We start from the raw sequence: 24,658 nt of genomic DNA, 5'->3' as shown, positions 1-24,658 counted from the left end.
TTCATCAAAAATATCTTAATTTGTGTTCCGAAGATGAACGAATGTCTTACAGGTTTGCAATGACATGAGGGTGAGTAATGGTAATTAACGACAGAATTTCATTTTGGGGGTAGCCTAATTAACCCTTTAACAAGAAAGAAAGAAATGCTCAGCTAGACAACATCTTCCAATTGTGGATCTCTCCGTGATCCTGAAATCGAAAACGCACCACTTACATCCAAGCACATAGTGTGTGACTGAGATCAACATCGACTCAGAGAGAGAGAGAGAGAGAGAGAGAGAGAGAGCGCTCGTGCAAGTGTTGGATCAGTCCTTCAGAGGGATCTGAGGAAACGGCGGGAGGCGCGTGCTCATTTGTGACTGCACCTCATTGTGGTGGGAGTCAAAACGCTACCTTCACGAGACTTTTTAGGCTTTTCCCCTAACGGTTTTAACGGTCGGAGGTACCTCGGAAGCGTGGAGCAGAGTACTACTTTTTCCAAACATGAGATTCCACAACAGCATCGGAATGTTCTTCCTCACGACGTTGAGCGCGTTAACTTCTGTTTTATCGGCGAGCAACTGTAAGTTCATTTATTTATTCTGTGAAATAATACTTTTAAACAGTATGTCAGTTTATTAAACCTTATCTAGACACATTCAAACACAAAATCTTTTGGAATCCTGTCAACCTGCTCACATAACGTTAATTAAAAAGCAGTTAAACCAATGCATTTTGTAAGCAGCCAATATCAAAATCGCAGTGCTTTTTATACATTAATTATTAATAAATTAATATAGGCTGTTTGTTGTATCTATTAGTGTTTTGTATTTTATATAACTTCCATTGAGGCGTTTTTTGGATCATGCTTTTAATGCATTCACTGAGATTTCCAGTTAAAGTGTAGCCTACTCTTCGCTATAATTGTATACAATTTGTAAATGCTAACTTTAATTGTGGGGATGAGGCCATGCTATCTTAATCTCACACAGAAATGTAAAATCTTTAGATATAAGTCGGTTCTTAAATAAAGACACAAGTAATCACGTCAAAAGTATAAGAAAGAAAACAACTCTTTTAATACCATAAAATAGATAGAGCTTAATAGGCTGTATCCTCTTTGATCGACACACACACCAAGGCGTGAGCGAGCAGAAAAAGACTTCTTGAAAAGTCAAGCACTGAGTTTTTCGATCTCATTTACTATTTTATTTAACCTGTTTGGAAGCAAGCAAGCGCGATGGGAGGAGTCCCGGTACTCCAGAAATAAAAGCTTGCGATTGTTATGGACATCTGCCGTGATCGAACAGCCTCCGATAGCTTACTGGCATGAAAGGATGCAGTGTGTGTGTGTGTGTGTGTGTGTGTGAGTCAGGTGTTGTCTACGTCCTCCTAAGAATAGTAAAGACTCAATTCACCTACAATGAGGAGACTATAAGCTGGGCAAATTAGGAAAACAATTTAGAAACGTATAAATACTGTCTTGTAAAAATGCAGTGTATGTGATGTTTAGAGTTAATCTTCATTCTTTGTTCACACACAGCATATCAGAGGGGTAATTTAACTTCTCGTACTGGTAAATTGCCTGAGCCGAACCCTGTCATCACCTACATTGGGGAGACTAGCAAGCTGTGCAAATTGGTAAAAAAAAAAAAAAAAAAAAAAAAATATATATATATATATATATATATATATATATATATATATATATATATATATATTGCTAAGCTCAGTATAGAAGCATGTAAGACACCATAGTAGTAAAAACAGGTGTGTGTGTGTGTGTGTGTGTTTGTGTGTGTACAGGTATTGCTATACTTGTGAGGGGACTTTTTGTGTCCGCACTAATATAAAAACCTGGAAAAAACGACTTCTATTTGTGATGGTCTTTAGTTGGAAAGGCTCATAGATTGGCCTAAACATATTTTGGTTTACACCCTCTATAATAAACAGGTTTGAGTGAGGGTTAGTCTCAGTGTTGATGTTTATCAAATGGCATAGCCTCCTTGTGAAAACCACTGAGTCTATGAGAAGTCACTAATGGTGAAGCCACTCAATATTGTGAAACCAATGTGTGTGTTTTGGGGTGCATTGAAAGACCATTAAAAGGGACAGTTCACTTAAAAATGAAAATTCTGTCATCATTTACTTACCCTCCAAACCTGTATGATTTTCTTTCTGCTGAACACAAGATATTTTGAAGAATGCTTGTAACCAAACAGTTGATGGGCCCCATTGACTTCCATAGTATATGATGTAAATCTAAATGATGACAGAATTTTCATTTTTGGGTGAACTATCCCTTCAAACTGTGAGTGTGTTTGATTAGTGAGTGAGCGTTTTAAAGGGTGCAGATTTGCAGTAGTCTGGAAATGTGATTGGTTTGGTGTGCACTAAAGTAGAGGTTTTCATTTTTTTTTTTTTCATTACAAGTATCCTCCAATTATTTGAATTCCTTATTAAAGTACAAAATCATCTGGAAATATTTTCATGTACAGACCTATTTAAACTGCGTGGGTAAGGGAAATATTTGTATCAAAATTAAATGGGTTTTAAACTGACATAGTACTAAAGCCAAAGAAAATATTGAATCTGAAAAATATCAGAAAAAGTATAGTGTATAGACTCTAGCTACTGTAAGTGTACTGTATAGATATATTAAAGTTCCAAAGCCGCTTCACATAAAATATTGCCTTAAAACAGTACTTTTAAAAGTATGTATGAGATGAATAATTCATTTTCCACATAACTAGGCTATTTTGTAGAATTTCTTATAAAATCTTATGATTTCAAACCACTCTTTAGAAAGCAAAATAAAACTGTAATTATGTAAGATTTAGTAAATGTTAAGTTTATTTATTAACAATATATTTCTCTGCTGGGGTCTGTTGGACACCAGTTTGAAAACCTTTGCAATAAACCTTTGCAAAGTGTGTTGGTTTGCAGGAGAGGATATAGTCTGATTGGTGAGTGTTTTGGGGTTCAGTGTGATTGGTGTGATTTCTAGTGTGCATGAGTGTGATGAGGTTATGTTTTGTTGGGGGAATGTGGAAAGCTGCTGTCTACGAGCAATCAGCACCGCCCATGTCAGGCAGTGGTGCTGCAGCTTCTGGAAGACAGAGAAGTGGCGTTTAACTCTCTTCCCGCTGAGAACAAAAGCCCTCTGCGGTTTTCAATCTGTCTCTCACAGACTTGTGCCCACAAAACAGGTGTGTGAGTGATTGAACTCGTGGACCCTTGCCAGGAGAAAATAACTTTCCTTTAAATAAGTTGCACTTAGGATAAAAGTGCTCTGAAAAAGACATCAACACTGAGATCAGGGCTATATGAAGAATCTCAGACAAAGCCCTAGAGTTAACAGCTGATTATACTGGGAGAATGCTTTTAACAAAATTTGGGTTTCGTTTTAGTGTCGTTTTTAACACATTTCCTTTTCAGCATTCTGTAAATGAAGCAGCAGTTATTCCAAGTAGCACTTTCACTTTGTAATGTGACAGCGTCTTTCTGGCATCATATCACAGAAAAGCTAAATTAATTCAATTCTTAATGGCAGTGAGGTTTCTTTGTGAGGCATTTGGTGTTTACATATATTTCAGGCACATGCATGTTATCATTACACTGGTAGAGCAGTAGAATTGTTTATTTTCCTGCACAGAATGTGCGTCCATATTGTACATATGAGTCCAAATCTGCTAAGGGGTAAAAATGGTAATTAAGTGATTTTTTTTTTTTACTATTATTTACAACATCTGCATTTTCATGCAATTTTGTTGTAAGAGACAATAAAAACAATTTTGTGCATCAAAACCCCTCCAGTCCTTTCCTGGTATAAAACATTTTTTACTTGATTTTCAAAAGTCAACGAATTTGCCAAGCCAAACATGTCAGTCTCTGAGCACCATGTAATTTATTTAAGCCACAAAATAAACTTCAAAACATGTATAATGAACTACGCAAAAAGCATTTAGAACGTCTCCAGCATGTTTTAGAATTACCCATAAATCAAATATAGTGTTTTCTTCATTTTGGTAATTTTAGATGACCTGTTAAAGGTGCATTTTGTACATTTTAGCCGCATCTAGTGGTGAGGTTGCGAATTGCAACCAACAGAAGTTATGGTGGCCGACAGGAAAATATGTCGTCGTCTGAGACGGCAGGGAGTAGCCAGTAAGCAATGAGGTTTCTTTACAAAGATAAATGAAGAAATGATGTTTATTGCTACTTGTTCATCATTGTGTCAGTGTTTTATTCACTTTATTTAATTTTAGCTAGCTTCATTGCATGAAGAACAACATAGTGACGAAACGCGCTTGTCCGTTTAGGGCTACTGTAGAAACGCAATGTTGGCGCAAAATGGCTATTTCAATGTAAGGGGACCCGTGGTGTATGTAGATAGAAATGTCTTATTCTAAGGTAATAAAAACATAACGGTTCATTATGTAAGGTCTTTATACACCACTGAAAACATAGTTATATATGATATTGCATTTCTGTCAACAGATCCTCCTAAATATTACAATGCACCTTTAAATGAGTGATCATGACATGAGTCCCTGTAGTCATTCAAATTGACTCTCATATGAAATATAGGTGATTTTTATAAAATGTTGTTTAAAAGATTAAGGCAATTATCAAAGGTTGATCAAATTTTGTTTTAATTTTTACATTTAATTACCCCTTAGCAGATTTTGACTCGTATACAAATTTCTTTAAGAAATATGCTTACATTGGCCTACAGCTGTTGATGTAGATTAAGGAATTTAGGGAGCGAAGTGAGCCTGAATTATGCTCTGTCTGTGTGCTTCTGAGTCATGTTTACAGTTAGTGTTGCGTGTGTCTTGTGGGTGTTTATTTATGGAGCTGTTTTCAGTTGGTTTTCACTACATTCATGAAATGCTGAAGGGACATCGTGTTATATTTACAATCTGTTTTAGGCGTCACTCCAAATATTGAAGCTAGATTTTAAATTATGTAGCATTTCAGCAGTGAAGCTATTTTATTGATTAAGTAGGGGGTAGAGCTGACAAACTCTAGTCTTGTTTTTCTGTTCGCCTTTCAGAATTAGTGGCCGGATTCACAAAAAAAGATACATTTTAAAAAAGTGGGTGAGTGAGTGAGTGAGTGAAATCAAATGTTTTCACAAACAAATCATATAGGCTATATCATGATTCATCAATTACGTTATTTCTAAAATGTATTCTAAATTTACGAATAAATGTATAAACTGAAACCACTCGCACACAAAAATCACATATTCTTGATGGGCTTATAAACATGTTAAGATGAAATATATATATATATTAGTAAAAAGATCAGTATAAGAGTAAGTAAAGGTGTGTTATAGCTCAAGCTGCGAGGTAGCTCTGCATAAAGATGCAGATACGTGTATATACAGTTGGCTTATCAGAGGTCTGTAATGTCTGTATAAAAGTTGTTTATTGCGTTTGAACTTTGATGCCACTCTTGGCATTAGAACGCGTCTTTAGAGGGCGTCACGTTTGCTGAGAGTGACGAAAGAAAAGGGTGCGCGGAAAGCCCTTATATGGACATGGTTTAAGTGTGTTTTATGCAAATTGATTACCTAGGCACGCGGTCGCTTGTTTTGAATACTCAGAATTCAACATTAGAACGAGGTTAAGAACAAATTCATGTGCATAGCATTCGCACGTGTTGTGAATTAGGCGAAAAGATTTTTTGTGAGAAGTTCAAATGTGCTTAAAAATACGAATAGTGTAATTATTAGTCAGTGAGACCCAATGTTCCAAATGCAATTCTGAACAGGCAGAGTGTGGCAGTTCTTTCCCTAGACCCTCTGATCAACTCAATGAAAAACATCAAGTCTTTTTGCACTACCTGCAGATTACAGTACTGTTCAGCACTTGGCATCATGTTTTTTAATGTGTTATACACTTTAGGTGGTTATTTCTTAAAGTCTGTCTGTTGAATTAATTTGCACTCTGTCTTTTTGCGCTCTCGCTTTATGCACCCTGTAGGATCTGTGTGTGTGTGAGTGAGTGAGTGTGATCCTGTGAATGGGTGCACTAATATGCTGAATGTTACCAAAGTTATGTTGTAATTATAAAGTTAAAAACTCTATTTGACTAATTTTGGTCAAGTTTAACATTCATGACCAAAACCTGTTTGCATTTTCATTGTCCAAATGTACATCCCCAGTAATAGTATTATAGTGTTATGTTATAATCCTTTATTACAAGTTGGAAGTTATTTGAACTTATTTACAATTATTTTTAAGGAGAATTTGGTTTGGTAACACTTTAGTTTAGGGTCCAATTCTCACTATCAACTAGTTGTCTATTAGCATGCATGTTACCTGGATATTGGCTGTTTATTAGTACTTATAAATCACATGTTAATGCCTTATTCTATGTGACCTTATTTTACACCCCTTAACCCTACCCAACATCTAAACTTAACAACTACCTTACTAACTATTAACAAGTGGTAATTAGGAGTTCATTGAGGCAAAAGTCATGGACCCTAAATTCATACTTTGCAGTCACGTGACTACCATGGATACCTGGCGGGCAACAAACGGGTATTTTCAACGTAGAGTCCTGTAGTTCCAGGTCTTTCTAGTAGCTATCAAGTCTGTTAGCGAGCTAGCTGCATAACTATGGACCAGGATTAACTCAAGGTAGCTAAATTGTGTAAAGCAGACAAGTTTTTTTAAGGTAATCGAGCAGTAATAATTCCTCCGTAAATAATCTAGCTCTACTCTTGGGTCATCTCTGGTTCTCATTGAAAACCATAGATATCACAAACCTCAAAACAACCTATCACACCGTTTAATGTTGTTAGCAAAAGACGACAGCTGTTACTGTGCGTTCACACCGCCACCGGCGAGAGCGTCAAAGTGCCCGGAAGTCATTCATTTTCAATGAATTTTGCCGCTCTCGCCAGCGGCGGTGTGAACGTACAGTTAGCCTAGCTTAGACTCATAACACAAACAGCTGACTCGCCGAACCAGCTGGTGGTGTTGATTTACGAAACTACAGGGTAACTTAAAGACACGATTAATTACATGATCATACTCCCATTGTATTCAAACAAATGTTGAAATTACCTTTGATGGAGTGATGGAATGATCACTGCACAGACGTGTACACTGTGAAGGTTGCCTATCTCATCTGCGGTTACTATCAGGCATGTCGTTTACACCTCAAAACACCAACTTTTGTATAGTAAAACTGGCGACGTCCTGGCAAGATCCTTGATTAGTTTACTGGGTTTCGTTGCTGGAGAACGACGTTCTTGCCCGCCAGCCAGTACTTGTGACGTCACGTGCAAAGTATGAATAGCAGTTAAGAAGCATTTTATTCGTAAGAATGTTTCATGATTCCGGCCCCAGAAGAAGCAATACCCATTTCATGAATAAATCACTCTTTTTGATTCAGGTCTTTTTTAGTCAAACTGATTAGGAAAATAGGTTTGTGTTTCAGTGTAAATCATTTGCATAGTTCACTCATGCACTGATTTGTTTGGAGTGGTTTCTCACTCAATAAAAGTTAAACATAAAATATACGAGCATATGCTATAACATGATTAAGTGAACACACACACAGAGATACGTGGGACATGGCAGAGGCTATACTCTCCTAATCCTCCATAAGGTATTCAATTAAAAAATGGCTTTCACCCTTAATTCCACTGCCTATTTTTTTATCCTCCAACAGACCCAACTCTGTGTGCTGGTGTGCATGAGTGCCTATCAGAGCAAAGCTGTGGAAATAAAGTTTTTTTTTTCATAAATAATAATTTATGGGATTTTAAGGAATAAATACATGAGAATGGTAATCATAGTTATGAAGTAATCAATTTAAACTACATCAATTTAAAAATGTGCATGCATTCACTCTTATTCGTATATGTCTAATGTGGAAAACGCAAAAGTTTCTTATCTCGTCACATTCATTTATAAATGACATGAATCATGATTGCCTATTTTCAATTCAAATTGGCAAAATTTCATAAAAAGTTGAGAAGTTTGCATCGCTAGTCTATTACTGTCGGTCACATTTGTACCGTAAAACAGTTGTTTATACTTACATCTACTTACATCTTTCTACAAACTGTTGTTGTGTTGTGACAGTGACTGTAAGACCGTAAGACCTGCCTTCTTTGATTTAATTGGTCATCTCGAACATTTTGACATTGACAAGCGCTATTAACCACTGTGGTAGAGCAGCCTAAAAATTTTACTTTTAAAACTTTTTTTCATCCTAACGGCAAACAGCTTTACTCATTCAACACAAAAAATTTGGATATGAATTATATATATATATATATATATATATATATATATACATATAATTTTTATTATTCACAGCTCAGACAAAATCATTGGCTCTGGTCTGCCCCCACTCCACCTATGATCCAAAGCACTAAAAGTTTGAAATGCCAGCAGCAGATGATCATAAATAATCACAAAATGCCCTGTGTAAAAATATGTGGAAGATTTGTGAGGCACTGACATCTGAAATAATCAAAATTCAGCTTGCCAAGAGATCAGTGTGATTGTTTTCTGCTGACCCTAAAGCTGAGGGTCCAATCAGTGTTGTCTGTAGGACGGCCCAGATGCTTACTCAAATTCACAAGAAAATATTGTTAAAACTGGATGTACAAGATGCATTTGTCAAGAAAAAAAAAAAAAATGATGTACTGTAATGTCTTTGATTTGGCTGTGTCTGACTCCTCATCATTGACCTCACCTTATCTTTGGAAATAAGCAAAAATGAGTATAAGTATTAGTTTTATTAATTAATTTGTGCGCCTTATGTTTTACCCTTATTGGCTGGTGTTACAATTAATTTGACTGACAAATCTAGAGAATGTATTCTGAACAAATCTGCACTAGTAGTTATCATCACTAGTAACTAGTACTAACTTTCTTTATTACATAAATAAAAGGTCAGCATAAACTGTTCACAATTTGCTCATTATAATTTGGCCGTGTTTACATATTACAGGTTATTTATTTTCTCCAAACACCCAAGACAAGTACAAGAATCTTGAGTTTTCTAAATAAACTCAATTACCTCTACAGTCACTTAAATTGCTCTTCACTGCCAATAACGCCAGAGCTGCATATAGTCTGTGCCGCAGTGTTTGTGAACTTTCAGAGGATCAGTGGCTTACTGACTGCAGAAAGACGTGTTTGGTGTCATATACTGTCTCAGAGAATTGCTTGTGTTAATGTATATTCAAGGTTGTTAGATGCTGTAGTTACATTTTATAAAGGTTACAGCACCACTTCTATTTTAGATGTTGTTGATGAATGTTCACTCTGTTTTGCTGCATCACAGGGATTCTCATAGAATATCGTATATTTAATTAAAAGGGACATAGTTGTTATGTTGTGTTCCCACATTAAGGTCCCAATAGACTGGTTTTCACATCCACAAGTGTCCCATTGATTTTTACAGACTATTTTCTTAGCTCCTGCAAATTTTGCTATTCAGCCTTTGTCGTGTTACTAATTTAGCATATTGCTGGGCCTGTGCAGTTCTTGGTAATATTAGGTGATATTTTTTTAAAGACATTTTTGTTTACCTTCCTTTGAAATCTCTTTCTTGGTAAAAAAAACATCAATGCCCTAGACCACAGTTTCTGATAGGAGGGTATTATCCTATAGTCTCTTTTTTCTGTCTCTTGCTTTTAGTCGGTCTATCTCTGCACTGATCTTAGAGGAACTTGATGGATCTGATATTCTAAGGATCCGGTCAGGTGGGAGAGTTGGTGAGAGGGCCCTCCCAGTCACAAACAAATGGTGAGAGGACCCTCCCAGTCAAACACAAATGAAGATCAAAGCAGGCAGGCAGGGATTTACAGAGATTAAAGCAAAGTGAAGGACAAACAAAATCCTCCCGAGTTTTGATGAGGGGAAATTAAGGCCACGGCTCAGGATCGGATAAATACAAACAGAGCGCCTGCCAAATGACACATCTCAGACAGAAAAACAAAAAAAACAAAAAAAAACATGCACACACAAATAACATGTTTTAAGCTTTCATAATTCTGCTTGTCAAGGTTGTTGTTTTTTATGATTTTTTTTTTTTTTTAAGGCCAGGAGTTATTAATCAGGTTAGAGTGTGTATTTTTATAATCCGTTTTAAATTTCTAAACTAACTGAATTTCCTCATGCTATTTAGAGTAAGAATTATATAAATATATTCTTCCCCAGCCTGCCCACTGAACAGAACACAATCAGGATGTCATTAAAATAATTATTTTGTTACAATGAAATGAAAAATGGCATTATATCATTAGGATCTATTGTCATAAAAATGCTGCTCATTGCTCAGTTTGACCTGTCCTGTGGTGTGATTCCATGTAAAACATCTTTAAAGGTACTCTAAGCGATGTCACGTGTTTTTTAGGCCAAAACATTTTTTGTCACATACAGCAAACACCTCCTCACCATCCGCTAGCTGCCTGTCCCCTGAACACACTGTAAAAAAAAAACACAGTCTCTGTAGACACCCCAGGTTCCACAAATGGCAAAAAAACTGGGCTAACCCTCACCACAAAACATAACAAACTGTTATAGCCAATAACCGACAAGAAGGATTTGGGGTGGGGTTTAGGGGGTTAGTGCGTGGATGAGGGAGATGGTCCTCACTGCAGAACACGAAATCCAGGGGGAGGGGTTGGATCCAGATCCAACTCCTCCCACCTTACATATACCTAAACCTACCCATCTCCACCCCCTGATCCCTAAACCCACCCCTAAACCTCTCCACCCCTTATATCTGGATCCAACTCCGCCCCCTGGATCTTGTGTACTGCAGTTAGGTGCTACTGGGATGAGGAGGAGGGAGGGTCTAGCTAGCCTCCGTTTTGTTTGACAACACATTTAACGTCAACAAGAAGTGACGTCACCCAACATCACTTAGAGCACCTTTAAATAGCATTTTTCAAATTGTATTATAATTATTGTGAATTATCATTGACATTAAGAGAACACGTGAAATACTTTTTAAAAATCCATTTGTCTCACAGCAGGACCATTAGATCTCAATTAGAGATCAAAAATTTGATTTTAAAGTGTTAAAAATGTCATATTTAAAAAAAGTTCATGTCTGTTTGCCCACTATCCTTTCACAGTTTTTGGAAAGAGATTTCAGATCCATTTCTGTGGTTTAAATCTCAGAGAATTGTATTATACTGTGCATCAGATAATGGTATCTAAAGGGCCAAACAGAGTTATTTGTCAGGCAATCTTATCAAAGATCCTATTTACACTGCAAGTACTGCTGTCATTCCGCTGGGAGATGATTTAAACAATGCCTGGCGGAAACACTGTGGAAACCAGTTAATCTGCCATTAATCTCCCACCTTAATCAGCGCTATCGCGGCGGCCCATCAGATGGGTGATCGATCCCGCAAGCTATAAATAGCTTAGAGCAGTGTGGGCTAAACAACTCTATGACGTGATGTGCGTTCATTAGACCTGGATGCTTGAGGTGTTTAGCACATCCTGTCCTTTCTGAGATAATCATAATCACTTCCTCTCTTTCACTTTATCCTGCATTGTTTACAGCTGTTGAAAACTGTCCTGTGATCCCTCTACACCAGGAGTCGGGAACCTGTTTTACATGAATTGACATGTCAGCCTCCAAATTAAATCTGTTTTATAGTATAGACCAATATGCAGTGGACCCAAAAAGTTTTTGTACACTTAAATTACAGTTAAAAATGTGGAAAAAAAGCTTTTCTCAAAACTTCTCTGAGCCAATTTTGACATTGATTTTGACCAGCTTGACCAAATTTGAGCTGACTCCAAACCTTTTTTTTTATGTATGTATAAAATCAACTATCAATCAACTTGGACTCTCACAATTAGTGTTACATGTTATGAACAAATACTTTTTATAAAATACAAAGTATTTTAGTAATACTTTATAGGGGTGGGAATCTTTTGGTACCTCACGATTAGATTCAAATCGATTCTTGAGGTCACGATTCGATATGTGCATAGATTTAACTGTAGTTTACTGTTTTTTGTTACTTTTCTTATTTGACTGCGATAGACAGTTTAATAGGTCTAGAAGGAAAACAAATCCTACTGAATTAAATGCGAACCTTGACATTTATTTAGGTTTTCTTCCCATTTTAGTCAACCCAATATTATACAAAAGCCCTTTAAGCTGACTACAATCAATACATTTTTTCATTAACATTAATGAAATTTATGAGGCTGCCAGATGTCCCTTTAAGAATGAATGCACGGATATAGTTACACATCCGATTTTCTCCCATTTGTTTTCGTTTGCGTAGGACCTGCGTATAACCGACTCTGTTTACATTGCATGCTCCACAGTCCACATGATGTGCATTTTGACATAATTGTGTGTGTAGCTGTGAAAGAGAACTGAATTCGTGATCGCATACATGTGAGAGGCGGCATCTGTGTCCTTGTTCGCGGCTTATTGTGATTAACGTCAATAACTGTAAGTAACTTTTAGTACTGCGAAGTTAATGAAGTGTAACACTTTATAAAATCGATTTTTGAAATTTGTGAATTGATACAAATCGGTAGAAGATAGAATCGCGATTCATATATGAATCAATTTTTTTCCGCACCCCTAATACTTTATCTCCATTTTAAACAATTGTTTTAAATAATTTGAAATCGAACTGCTTTTTGTGAAATATTTTGCGTGAAAAGCAGGGCCACTGTAGTATTCAATATTCTTTATTGAAGTAATATCCTTTTGTTTTACAAAGTATTGCTTTGTGTGCGAAAATCAGCAAAACTGAAGACCAAAGTGTGTAATTGCTGCAGCACTGCTGTTGCTGCGAGTAGGACTGCGCGACCCACAGGACAGTAGATCCATTACTAGAGCGTTCCACTTTTTGTTTGCAGATCAGTTTCTGGTTTGCGCAAGTTAATGGAACGGATCTCTGCGCTCTTCAGTGGGCCGTGAGTGTAAACAGATACACTCTCCAGTGATTCGCACTGTGCGGTTCTGCTGTGTATTGCAGTTTCATCCCACTTTTGGAGTGTTTGGCTTCCCATAAAGCTTTAGAACTCAATAAAACTGTCTGTGTGATTACAAAGAAGGATTGCTGAAAGATTTGTGCAGATATGATTGACTTCAGCATTTCTAAAATAAACAACTAAATAAAATTATATGCATAATATTCCTCTCTCCTCTGTTATTGCTTGCATTCCAATGATTACACCTCCGTGTTCCAATGGCGGCAAACTTGCCTAAGTTCCTCGCCGATCCCTGCTTTATACTCTTTCTTATTACCAGCATTCCCTTATTCTCTTCCTCTCATTTCTCTTTGCCATTCCTGCCCCCTTTCTTTCTTTTCTGTGCCCCCTGGACCACATGATTAAAGGACTCTTGCCCAGGACACATTGAGGATGCACAGTAATAATATCTGACCTTTTGAACAATGACCATGTGTGGTTCCACTCTCAAGCAGGACAGAATGAAGAGTGCATCAGAGACACAGACCTGCCTGAGACGTCACTGACTCAGGTCCACCTTTCTTAGTCCTAAAATTCCACATAATGTCTGTCATTCAGCCACTTCAAAATGCTGCTGCTCCCGGGGTTATTTTGTCATGGAAAAATATAATTATATGCCAGTTGCTAGGCAAACACTTTACTGTGGTCTCTCATTGTTATGTTGTGATGTGAACATGTGTGCATGTGCATACGGCTAAAAGAGAGGGAGAACGTAAAATTGTAGATGTTTTTTTTTTTAAATGTCGAAAGGTCATTGATGTGCTCCTGTAGATGACGGGGCTTGAAGAGAGGTGCTTTTGTTTTAACCATGAAGGGCCATAAACCATTTTTATGAAAGATAAAAGCGCACATTTTGATTGGCTGATGAGGTGAAAGTGTTCCAGCTGAGGATACTTATGAAGCCACCAACAATGGTGGATTTACAACAGTGTTTCTGAAGAACATTTCATTGTTCTTTTCAGCATGATTTGAGATCACATAAACCAAATCCATTGAATGCTCAATAGTTCAATTGTCTGTAATGACTGTTTAGGATATTTATTTAGTGGGATGGGTTCTCATTATTTTGGCTTAACTAGCGGTGCCAAATCCTGGGGATACCTCAAAGTTCTGCTTGCACCAGCTAAATAAGATCTCGAGGAACACTTAATTACAGACAGGTGTTTTGAAGCAGCGTTGGAACTCTACAGAATGATTTTTTTTTTTTTTTTAATGAAACATACACATTGAAACAAACGTTTACAATAAGGTCTGAATAACAGCTAACATAGGCTGAATTTTCATTTGATATGGATTCAGTGATTCTCGAAACGTCTTAAAGTGGCAGACCCTGCCCACGTTTGCTCTGAAGTTATCTGTCAATACAATGTCTATGAATTGGTTTGTGTTGATAAAATACCTCTTGTTTTTCTGCTAGGTTCAACTGTCTACATTTTAATAAATGTGTTTGATATCTTTCTTAGGAAGAAAAACAGAATTGACAGGAATCGTCTGCATTATTCATATAAAGAACTGTAATAAAACAGTACTCATTAATATATTTTTTGAAATATAAAGCTAGTTATTTAGTTTTAAATGGGTTGCTTGAATGAGGCTAATGCATAATTAAATATATATGACAGGATCTGTAAAATATGTATAGAATTTCAAAGAATATTCACTTGCTCAGCTTTTGTAGTGATTGTCAGTTTCTCTCAAAATGGGTCAACAAGCATCTGAATAAAGCCTGCTGGATCAGTTTTCACAGAGTATCGTCCTATTCTTAGCTCTTGTTCGTTTGTTGACTCCACATGTAATGTTTCAAAATCTTGAGTGGGATTATTAGTTTGTTTAAGTCCATCCCTTGTCTGTGCTTACGGTAATTAAACATTAGTCACATTATATGTGCCCTTATCATCCGCAACATCTTCAGGTCTAGACACTCCATTGGGAAATTATTTGTTTAATGAAAAAATCCTGTTAGAAATATTGCTGGAGTCAACAAGACCTCCAGTGTTTTTAAAATCCTGACACTGCCTGTTTATTAATTTCCCACACACAAAAAAAATGGCCTGATAACTTTCAGGACATGTGAAAGTTCTGAATTATGTGCTTCAGTGAAATTTACAAGGTCCTTAATTCAGACGTGAAATATTTTGTTGTCCTCATCAAATGATGTCACACCCTTGAGGGTGTCACATAAACGTCAGGTATATCATTTGCAATCTCTGAGGTTGTATTTCAGTGCAAACAAATCAACCTCAGATGAGCTTTGCAGAACATCTAGTAGGACACTTCATCACTTTCTTCAATGAACTTTCTTAAAATGCTACTTATTACTGTAGGAGTAAATCTGAAGGGGGTGCTGTGTGTCATTTGCTCAGCTGAGAGTGAAAGGACGATGCCGCAGCTGTTCTCTCTGATGCAGCGGAGAGCACTGCTGACTCAGATTATGGCTCCCTTATGGTGGCAATAACACATGTGAGCCCCCTCACAATGGCGAGACTTCTCTCTTTTCTCATTAAGTTGAAGAGAAAGTGGGAGTGTGTGCGTGTGAGATGGTGAGAAAGGAGGAGGAAAAACAGAAAATGAAGAGTGGGTGAACAGAAAGATGGGCGAGATTGAGGAGTAGAGAACAAAAGAGACGGAGAGATGGCTATTGGGAGCGTCAAACTTGGGAGTAGGCAATTCAATGTCAAATGAGTGATTGCCAGGCAAAATGTTGCCACAAATGCAAAGGCCCTCTAAATAAGGATATATTTTTACCCTGGTCCATGGAGAGTGCTGCAAAGTGCTTACGCTGCTGAAACAGGAGAGAGCTTTAAAATGCTCCCTGGACACAGCTAATGGTTCCCTAACCTGCTGTTCATTGTTTTGTTATTCTGACGATACATGCATATTCTGGAAGCTTGAGACTAATGTGTTTGGGCTGTCGAGCTGCGGTTCATTAGAGTTCTTTTGATCTGTGTGTTTCCGTTGAGAAGGCCATTGAAGGATGCAAGAAAAGAAAATTACAGCATGTTATTTACCTTTAAAGTACAATATTCTTACCTTTGGTATGGTCTCGCATGAACTTCCTGAGCATTCAGTCTTTGTCCGTACAGAAGCAGTTAGTGTGCTTGATGGTTAGTTGTATGATTATCTATATAATGTCTGTACGGTGATATATAAAGAAGCAGTTTGCAATTGGTTGTACATTCCTTGCTTTAAAAGCATCCTGGACTGATGGCCACAGAAATGTTTTCTTCAGTCTCTTTCATCCAAACTGAAAAGGGTCCTGAGCTTTATCAAATGGGTTTTCTTGCCAACCACATTGAGCTAAAATTACTACTGCTGTAATGAACTGACAAGATTTGAATGAACACTCTGATTCAACTTGTGCTGTCACATACTGTACCGATAATAAAATCTATCTTCTTTGAACCTTCTTTTTTTTTTCTTTTTTTTTTTTTTACTCCTATTATAATACTCACAATCTCGGATCAGTATAAAATTCCTGACAACCTAGACAGTTTCAAACATGAAACCTGTTGAAGTGAATCCTTAAAAAAAATAGGCAGGGTTCAATGACAAACCAGCACTGACAATTCAGTCGGATGAAAGGCAGACTACATGTAACAGCTTGCAAGACTCAAGACTTTAGTTAACTCTCACAAACTGGCCGTCTCTACAGAGAACAGATGTCTTTACATCACACCTTGCACAATTAAACTATGCCTCTACAATTAAAAGAGGTTTTTTGTTTCAGATTCGAACCTCATTAATGAGCTGAAATTCTTTTTTTAGCAAATTGTGCCCAGTAAAACAAAAGGTTTTGAGTTAATATTTAGTGCATGCAAAAACAAAACTTTTGAAATCATGTAATAAAATTGAAAGTCATATAATATTCAATATTTTAACTAATGAACCATATAATACAATAAAATAAAAATCAGATGATACTATTTATATAATTGAATAAACCCTTAACTGTTTTCCATTTCTAATAAAGAACTAAAGACAAACGTTTCTTTTGTTTGGTTTTTAACGCAACTTTTCATTCTATTTTTATCCAGATTACTGTGAAGAGCCTCTGATGACATCACTACCCCCGACTTCCTTCCAGAACTCATCAAAATTTTCTGACAGGAGGTCACCACACTATTCTAAACTCAACAGAAGAGATGGTATGTGCTCCTGTCTTCATGTTCTCTTGCCCTGTTTGTAGCAAATAACATCCAGTTGTCTGTGTTTATGTGACTAGAGAATTAAGCAGAAGGGAAATTTGTCCTTGTCAGGAAAAGTGTTGACATAAAGCTTTTTCTTTGTATGAATACCTAACGTAATGCGATTTAGCTTCCACAAACATTGCAAAAAAGTATTAGAAGACTTTATACTTTCATTGGAGGGAATATAACAGTCCGCTGTCATCCATGAGCAGTACTGATGTGAAAAGTTCTGGTGATTAGCTGTACCTGAAGCAAGATTTGAAAATGTTTTAGAAGTCATTTCTTAAGTGTGACAACACATAGACAAACATAAATCTCTTGTGACAATATGCAACTTATTTATAACTACTCAAAATGTAAATATAGACTCAAAGGAAGCTAAAGGAACTGAAATAAGTTTAGAAACTTGTTCTTATGGTAATCATATTTAATTTGTAAAGGGTGTTTTTCCTCTTAATGACGGTGCCATTGAATATTCGAATCAGTGTTAACTAACTCTCGTTTTTAATAAGTGTTTGTAAATTGTCAAGCAACAGCTATTCTTTTCCAGGTCTGTATTTACCAAAAGAAGTGTAAGCCTAGGTAGATTGGGACCAATGGTCTCTTTGATCTACTAGGCTTACACTGCCTTTAGGAAATACAGAACTGGTTCGCTTTTTGAATAACACCATATCCTAACCAGACTTGATGCGACGCAACGACACGCGATTAAAAGGAATCTTTTTTATATTTCCGTGACATTGCGGCTGGAACAACACTGACAATGATAGTCTCATGTACCGATTATTTTCTTTATTTAATGTTAAAAGCATTTATTGTGAGTTTAAATATAATTTTGCGTTATAATTATAGCTCTACTTATCCATTTCATTCTGAGTGCAGTGCGCTTGCAGAGAGGCTCTGCCCACACACTCTCCTAATTGGCTGTGATTTTGATTGATTGTGTCACTTCTTGTACTCGTGTTATATCTGGGGGTCTGCTTAGGACACGGTGTAAGATTCTCCTTAAATGAAAGTGAAGTGAAAGTGAAAGGAAAGTTTAACCAAAATGAATATTCTGTCATCACCCTCAAGTCATTCCAAACCTGTGTGAGTTTTTTCTTCTGTGGTACGTAAAATATGAGATTTTGATTTGAGATCTATCTCAGTGGGTTTTTGGACAGAAAAGTCAGTCCTAATTGAAAAAAGTGGAACATGGCATGGCACATGGAAAATGGAACAATATGAGGGTGAGTAAATGATGATTTTATTTTTGGGTGAACTGTATCCCTTTTCATCAGAAATGCTGGTGGATCGATGTTTCCAGAACAACAACAGCCCCAAAAACCATTGGGATCAAACCCAGAAGGAGTATAATGGCTGCTCATGATTTGCTTAATGATCCTAAAACACTCACAAAGTATTTTGTCAGACTGAGCTTTGGCAAAGCACGAGGTATATAAATTATGACTAAGCAAACGTGTTGTGGTTTTTACTTCAGGGAGGTGAAGAGCAGTTTGATTAATGCAACCTAACAATCAGCAGCTGATTACAGTCTGAAGAAGCACTTGAGAAAACTCCCCAGCCAATTAGGCAGTTAAGCATAGACAGGCCAGAAATACCAGCTAATGTTGAGGCCCTTTGAGAGCGTTGTTTTGTGCATTGTAAGTTGTTTGACCTCATGGGCCAAACACACTCCAAGAACTTCTTTATGATGCTTGGTGGCACTCGCAAATTATCACAATACCAAACTTGGTAGTAGATTCGTAACTTTTTGGATTAACAGTGTCTTCTAGCGGTAATAAGTGGGGCTACGATATGGCGTCTTGCCCTTGTCACCCCCAAGGCATTTCTTTTTCTCATCATGCCTCTTTCTTAGTAACAGCAGGAGGTTTTCTTTCACTGTGAGACACAGACAGGCAGCCCATTCCCAGTCACTGCCAGCCTGATCCAAACGTGTGCAGATACCAAATGTTATCTTTAGATCTATCCATCTATTTATTATCTGTCTCTGATTGTCATTAGAATACAAGATCTGTAAGTTGTCATTTATGTCTGTGCCTGTTATTTATGTCAGGTTGGAAATTATTAAAAAAATTAAACAAAAAATACATTTTATGGATACACATACTAGGGCTGTAGTACTCGAGTCCGGTCTAGGACTCGAGTCCGGACTCGAGACCGCTTTTCTATGGTCTCGGACTTGTCTCGGACTCGCTGGTATTCGGACTCGGACTTGTCTCGGTCTCGGCCACTGGTCTTGCCAAATATGGCTTTTGGTCTCGACCGAGTCCAGGTGTCTTTATTATGTTCCCAGTAATCACACATACGTCGCCACGATATTAAAACAAAATATTATTGGAGGGAAAGTGAAACACTGGCCACCTAATAACTATGGGCATTTCGGCTCTTTTTCGTGAGCCGGTTCGTTTCACTCAGCTCAATGAAAAGAGCCGGCTCTTTTGACTCATAAACGGCTCTATAAAAAATAAATGTTTAAATAAACTCGCTGAAAGTCCACCGCTAGTGCAACGTGAATATTCACATTTTTAATTGTTTATAACACCCCGAAAACTAGCCTGCTTGCCTTGCACATCTAATTAATGGGCAAAGTTTTCCGACTTTTTTTCTTACCTTTCTTTCTTTGCCTATTCCACGAGTGGTAGGCTAAAATATAATTTTTCGTCACGTCATCCGCCCGATCCGCGGTTTATCCGCATTTCTTGTGTGTGCGTGTGTGTCTGTGAGTTGGCTCGGCCCTCCCTCATGCAGTTTAATTGGTTGACATCGCGTGTATGATTGACAGGAACAGAATGTAAGGCTGATCAGACAGTCAAAACGAATGTGTGTGCTCCTTTAGGCCTATATAATTATTATTTTTTTGTTGTTCTTTGAATTAGTCAATTATTTTAAATAAAATTAAAATTATTCATTATTTCATTATTACATGATTTAATTTCTATAGGCTAGCCTATATTTTTTTAGCAGACTGCTTTTTTTTTTTCCTGTCCTGGACTCGGTCTTGACTCGGACTCAAACCTTTTTGGACTCGGTCTTGACTTGGACTCGACTAGTCCTGGTCTTGGACTTGTCTTGGACTCGACAAAGGTGGTCTTGACTACAGCCCTAGCACATACTAAAAGAATCTTATCTGCCTTCACATGGAGCCTACAGTAAAATCCAACAAGTACAGAGTGTTCACCCTGACCTTGTGTGAAAATCTTTACAGATGATATGTACCTAGTCACTGAACAGCACTGATAAAGCATTTAGTATCCGGCCATCTTGTTCTGACTTGCCCTGAGGCAACCCTGTCACACCTGACCTTGAGGGTTTCCTTTTTCCACACCAGCTTTATGTCCTCTTTAAAAGCAACTTGAGCTAGAGGCGTGCGATATTGACACAAAAGATTAACGATAATGATAATTAAACAATATTTTGCTCAGTGGTTTTGTGCTGTTACTTTGACTGGTTTATGCCTGTCACTGACAGTTGACTCCAGAAGCCTTTCATATTCTACAATTTCTGTGCAGTGTATAATCAGCAGTAATAGAAATTAACTTTTCCACTATGATACAATATTTGACCCATTAAACTGATTTCCAGGGGACTTTTACCTTTATAGTGTAACTATTTTATTACTTTTTTAGATGGATGCATAATCTTTGATGTCAAATTTAATCAATAAATTCAATTAAAATAATAAAACACTGTTACCAATCAAATTAAATCTGTATCCATATTTGCACTGCAGACGTGGCACAGAAGCTGTATCTGAAGTGGCATTTACACAGACTTTTTAATGTAGCTCAGAGGTGGATTGAATGCATTTACAGCTGCTTAAATAGAAAAATAAAACAATACTTTAAATATGAAATGAGTTGAGTCATTGAGTCATTAACTCAAACAGTTTATTGAAACAATACATTCAAACAGTTCGTTCAAACAGCAGATTCATTCTATCATTGAATAATTTATTAAATTTATCCATTCAAAACACTGATTTTTTCAGTATCCAACTGCTGTGTGTTTCTTGGCGACCAAAAACAGCTGTGGTTTAATTATACATTTTTTGTTGACAATATTGTGTCTTAAATATAACTCAAAATATTAATGCACCGTTAAAACAATAATTATGATATTTTTGTAGACAATACATATCGAATGACATAACAAGCAAATTTATTTGGCAGATTCAGATCTTTACAGGCTGCACTTTTTCTGCAAATTTTTGCATTTGATAACATGGGCAGTGTTCTTTATTGTTGTTCCAAGGTGTGTGTCATTTCTTTTCTATCATGCCACTTGCAGAAATCAAACACAATTCCTTTAATATACCGCTTGCTTGATTTATAGATTGTCCTCTCTGCCAGCATTCTTCCTGTAGGTACCGTTTCCCGAATTCTGGCAAAATAAAAAGAAAAGGAGGTGGGTACTCAGTAGGTCTGCGTGGGTGGACAAATATTTCCAAGAATTCTGTGAAGTGTGTGTGAGACCTGCTTTTATTTTTACTCCGTACTGAACAAGAGAGGCAGAAAACCATGCAACTAGAAAAACTACAGTAAGACATGCAAGTGTAGAAATATGCTGTGTAATTTCCAAATTGCCTTTTTTTTAACCGCAGTAATATTATACTGCACTGAGGTCTGTCAACTCTCCTCTAGGGATTGTAGGATTTCTATCTCAAAAAGAGAGAGACTGAGCCACAAAACTACTGGAACAAATTTAATTCATTTTTTTTCTCTGACCACTAAGCTTTAGTCCTGTCAGCATGATGAACAGGAGTATGAAATCTTAGTGAGTGCTTGAATTGTGGGGAAAATTATGCTTAAACTCTGTTTCTTTCCTCTGCACTTTTTTTCTTCTTTCCTCTGCACTTTTTTTCTTCTTCAAATCACTGGCTCTGGATCTGTCCCTGTAGGTGATGGGGGTTGGTCTCCGAATGGAAAAGACCAGCAACCTTGGCTACAGCTGGACCTACGGGACAGGTTGAAAGTCACATCTATTGCTACCCAGGGTCGCTGGGGAAGCTCTGACTGGGTGGCCCGCTACCAGCTACAGTATAGTGACTCTGGACGAACCTGGAGACCATATAGACAAGAGGATGTGATATGGGTGAGTCTAGCTAATCTCTGGTACATTGCCTATACATTATGCATTGTTTGAATAATGGGACACCAATGATAAGAAACCGTTAGCACAAGTGAGAAATGAAACCATAGCAACCATAACTAAATAGAAGAGACTATTTACGTACCGGTACCAGTTGGTACTAAAAACAAATTGACGGTATCAACATTTCTGCAGTACCTGGTAGGGTTGGGCAACGATTAATCGTGATTAATCGCATCCATAATAAAAGTTTGTGTTTACATAATATATGTGTGTGTACTATGTATAGTTATTTAGTCTATATAAATACACACATACTGTATGTATGTGTATATTTAAGAAAAATTTGGTATTTATATATAAAATATTCATATATAATATAAATTATGTATAAATATATCTACAGTATATACATGCACATTTTTCTTAAATATACACATACATATGTGTGTTTTTATATATACAAAATAATTATACGCAGTACACACACATATATTATGTAAACACAAACTTTTATTTCGGATGCGATTAATCGCAATTAATCGTTGCCCAACCCGGTATATTCAGTACCTGCTGATAGACTCTGGTCTCGTTTGTGTTTGTTTGAACGCTCTCTGAGCGTCAAAGGTTTATATTTACAGCGTTTCTTTATATGCATTGTAGCCCATCACAATCATATCTGTTGAGGATGTGAACGCAATGACATTAGTGGTGTCAGTCAGCAAGTTAGTCGGCATCTGCTTAACACACCGCTGAAAACGAACGCACGCTCGCGAATCCTTTCATTATAACCAACAAAGTACAAACACAATGTAAATAAGAGATTCATTGTACAAGTAAGAGTTTTCGCAAGAAGGCAGCATTCAGTGAACTTGCGCTTTAGATATTAAGTATGTAAAACAAAATGCTGATAACTCACAAAAAAACAGCTTATTGAGATAACCCTTTGTCCTGGTTTATGCCTACTGATAACCCAGCAATGCAAGTAAGCCGCGTTTACAAGACTTTATTCATTTATTTATTTATTTCCCAGCAGTAATGTCAAAATGTAACCATTCGTGTATCTGACTGAGTATTCCATTCGTTATGTCTGTTGTGATGTTAAATAAAGCATTAAAACTGAAGAGTGTTCCAACATGTCAACGGGAAACTTACGGACTGATATTATCCTCTCATGCAGTTACAGATTCAGCATTTTAACTGTGGCACTTCTGCACAAGATGAGAACTAATTTTGTTTAATTTCTTGGGTCAGGAAAGAGTTTATTAGTTGTTAGTTGAGATATTTCCTCATCCCCTACAGCGAAACGCTCGCTCTTTGGATGCACTTAATTCTGCAGTAAGGGTACTTTCCTGACAAATTTTACATATGCGCACTTCAATAAATCGACAGAACGCAGGTTAATGTTTTTACATGCCGGGAGAATTCGAGGTGAAGGGCCAAAAATATAGTTTATGCTTAAGCCGTTTGTGACTTTACTCCGATAAAGGAAAACGGGTTTACGCGTTTACATGACCACATGCATTGTCAGCTTATTAAACATAATTGGGGTTAGAACGTGCATGTAAGCGCGCTCATTGACAGCCTTAGTGATTATAAAGGGAGGGCACTTCTCTTGCTTTCTGTTTATTACCCAATCACAATCTGAATACAATTTTTGTTTTTCATGCTGCTAAGTACATTGCAAATTTTCTGGTTTGAAAAGCATATTTAAATGCACAATTGAATCAAAATCTCGCTATGATTGACTGTGATAACCAACGGACGAGACAAAACCGGACACAATTTTTTAAAGTACTTAATTCAACAGTTTTTGCTCTGGTACCAAAATCGTTACAGAGAACAATGACATTTTACTGGTATTGGTATAGACTACTGAAATTCTGGTTACACTTTATTTTACAGTACATGTAATTAGAGTGTACTTACAATGTAGTTACCCAAGAAAGTACTGGTAATATAAGGTACCTACATGGGTCAGGTATAGGGGTAGGTTCAGGGTTAGTACCTAGTTATAACCCAGTTATTGTAATTGCTATAATAAGTAAATAGTATGTACATTCGGAACAGGACTGTAAAATTAAGTGCTACTGAATTTTTGTACCTTGACAACCCTAGAAGAGCTTGACACACTTATAAACACTGTTTTCAGGGAAGACAATATTTAGCATATGCTTTTTATCCATGTGTTTTCTCTGCAGTGTTATTTTAGCATTATGTACTATCATAGTATTTATTATTTTATAATAATTTGTATAATATTTATTATTTAATAAAGTAAACTTTATTTTGATCGTCCACTTTAGACATCTGACTAACTATAACTAACTCTCATTAGAGTAATATTTGACTGTAGTAGACTGTTAGGTTAGGTGTTAGGTTTCAGATTAGTAGAATAAG

The 24,658-nt window shown here is 36.8% G+C and overlaps 1 protein-coding gene across 4 annotated transcripts in view; it reads left to right on the top strand.

The window, feature by feature from the left end:
• The first annotated feature begins 256 nt into the window (after window positions 1-256).
• The window catches only part of cntnap5l (contactin associated protein family member 5 like), a 66,168-nt gene continuing 41,766 nt past the window's right edge, over window positions 257-24,658 (top strand). For 2 of the 4 annotated variants that reach the window (XR_014604293.1, XM_084100972.1), the window contains exons 1-3: window positions 257-563; window positions 17,015-17,125; window positions 22,068-22,261. Coding sequence is in view for 2 of the 4 variants with exons in the window: in XM_084100972.1 (XP_083957098.1) it covers window positions 485-563; window positions 17,015-17,125; window positions 22,068-22,261 (384 nt within the window). In the remaining 2 variants the exon portion in view is untranslated. The remainder of the gene's footprint in view (window positions 564-17,014; window positions 17,126-22,067; window positions 22,262-24,658) is intronic. The other 2 variants (XR_014604294.1, XM_084100973.1) reach the window with 1 other exon arrangement.

Source organism: Abramis brama (assembly GCF_963993115.1).
Source record: "Abramis brama genome assembly, chromosome: 23".
Lineage (NCBI taxonomy): Eukaryota > Metazoa > Chordata > Actinopteri > Cypriniformes > Leuciscidae > Abramis > Abramis brama.
This window is presented reverse-complemented; position numbering and strand designations above follow the sequence as displayed.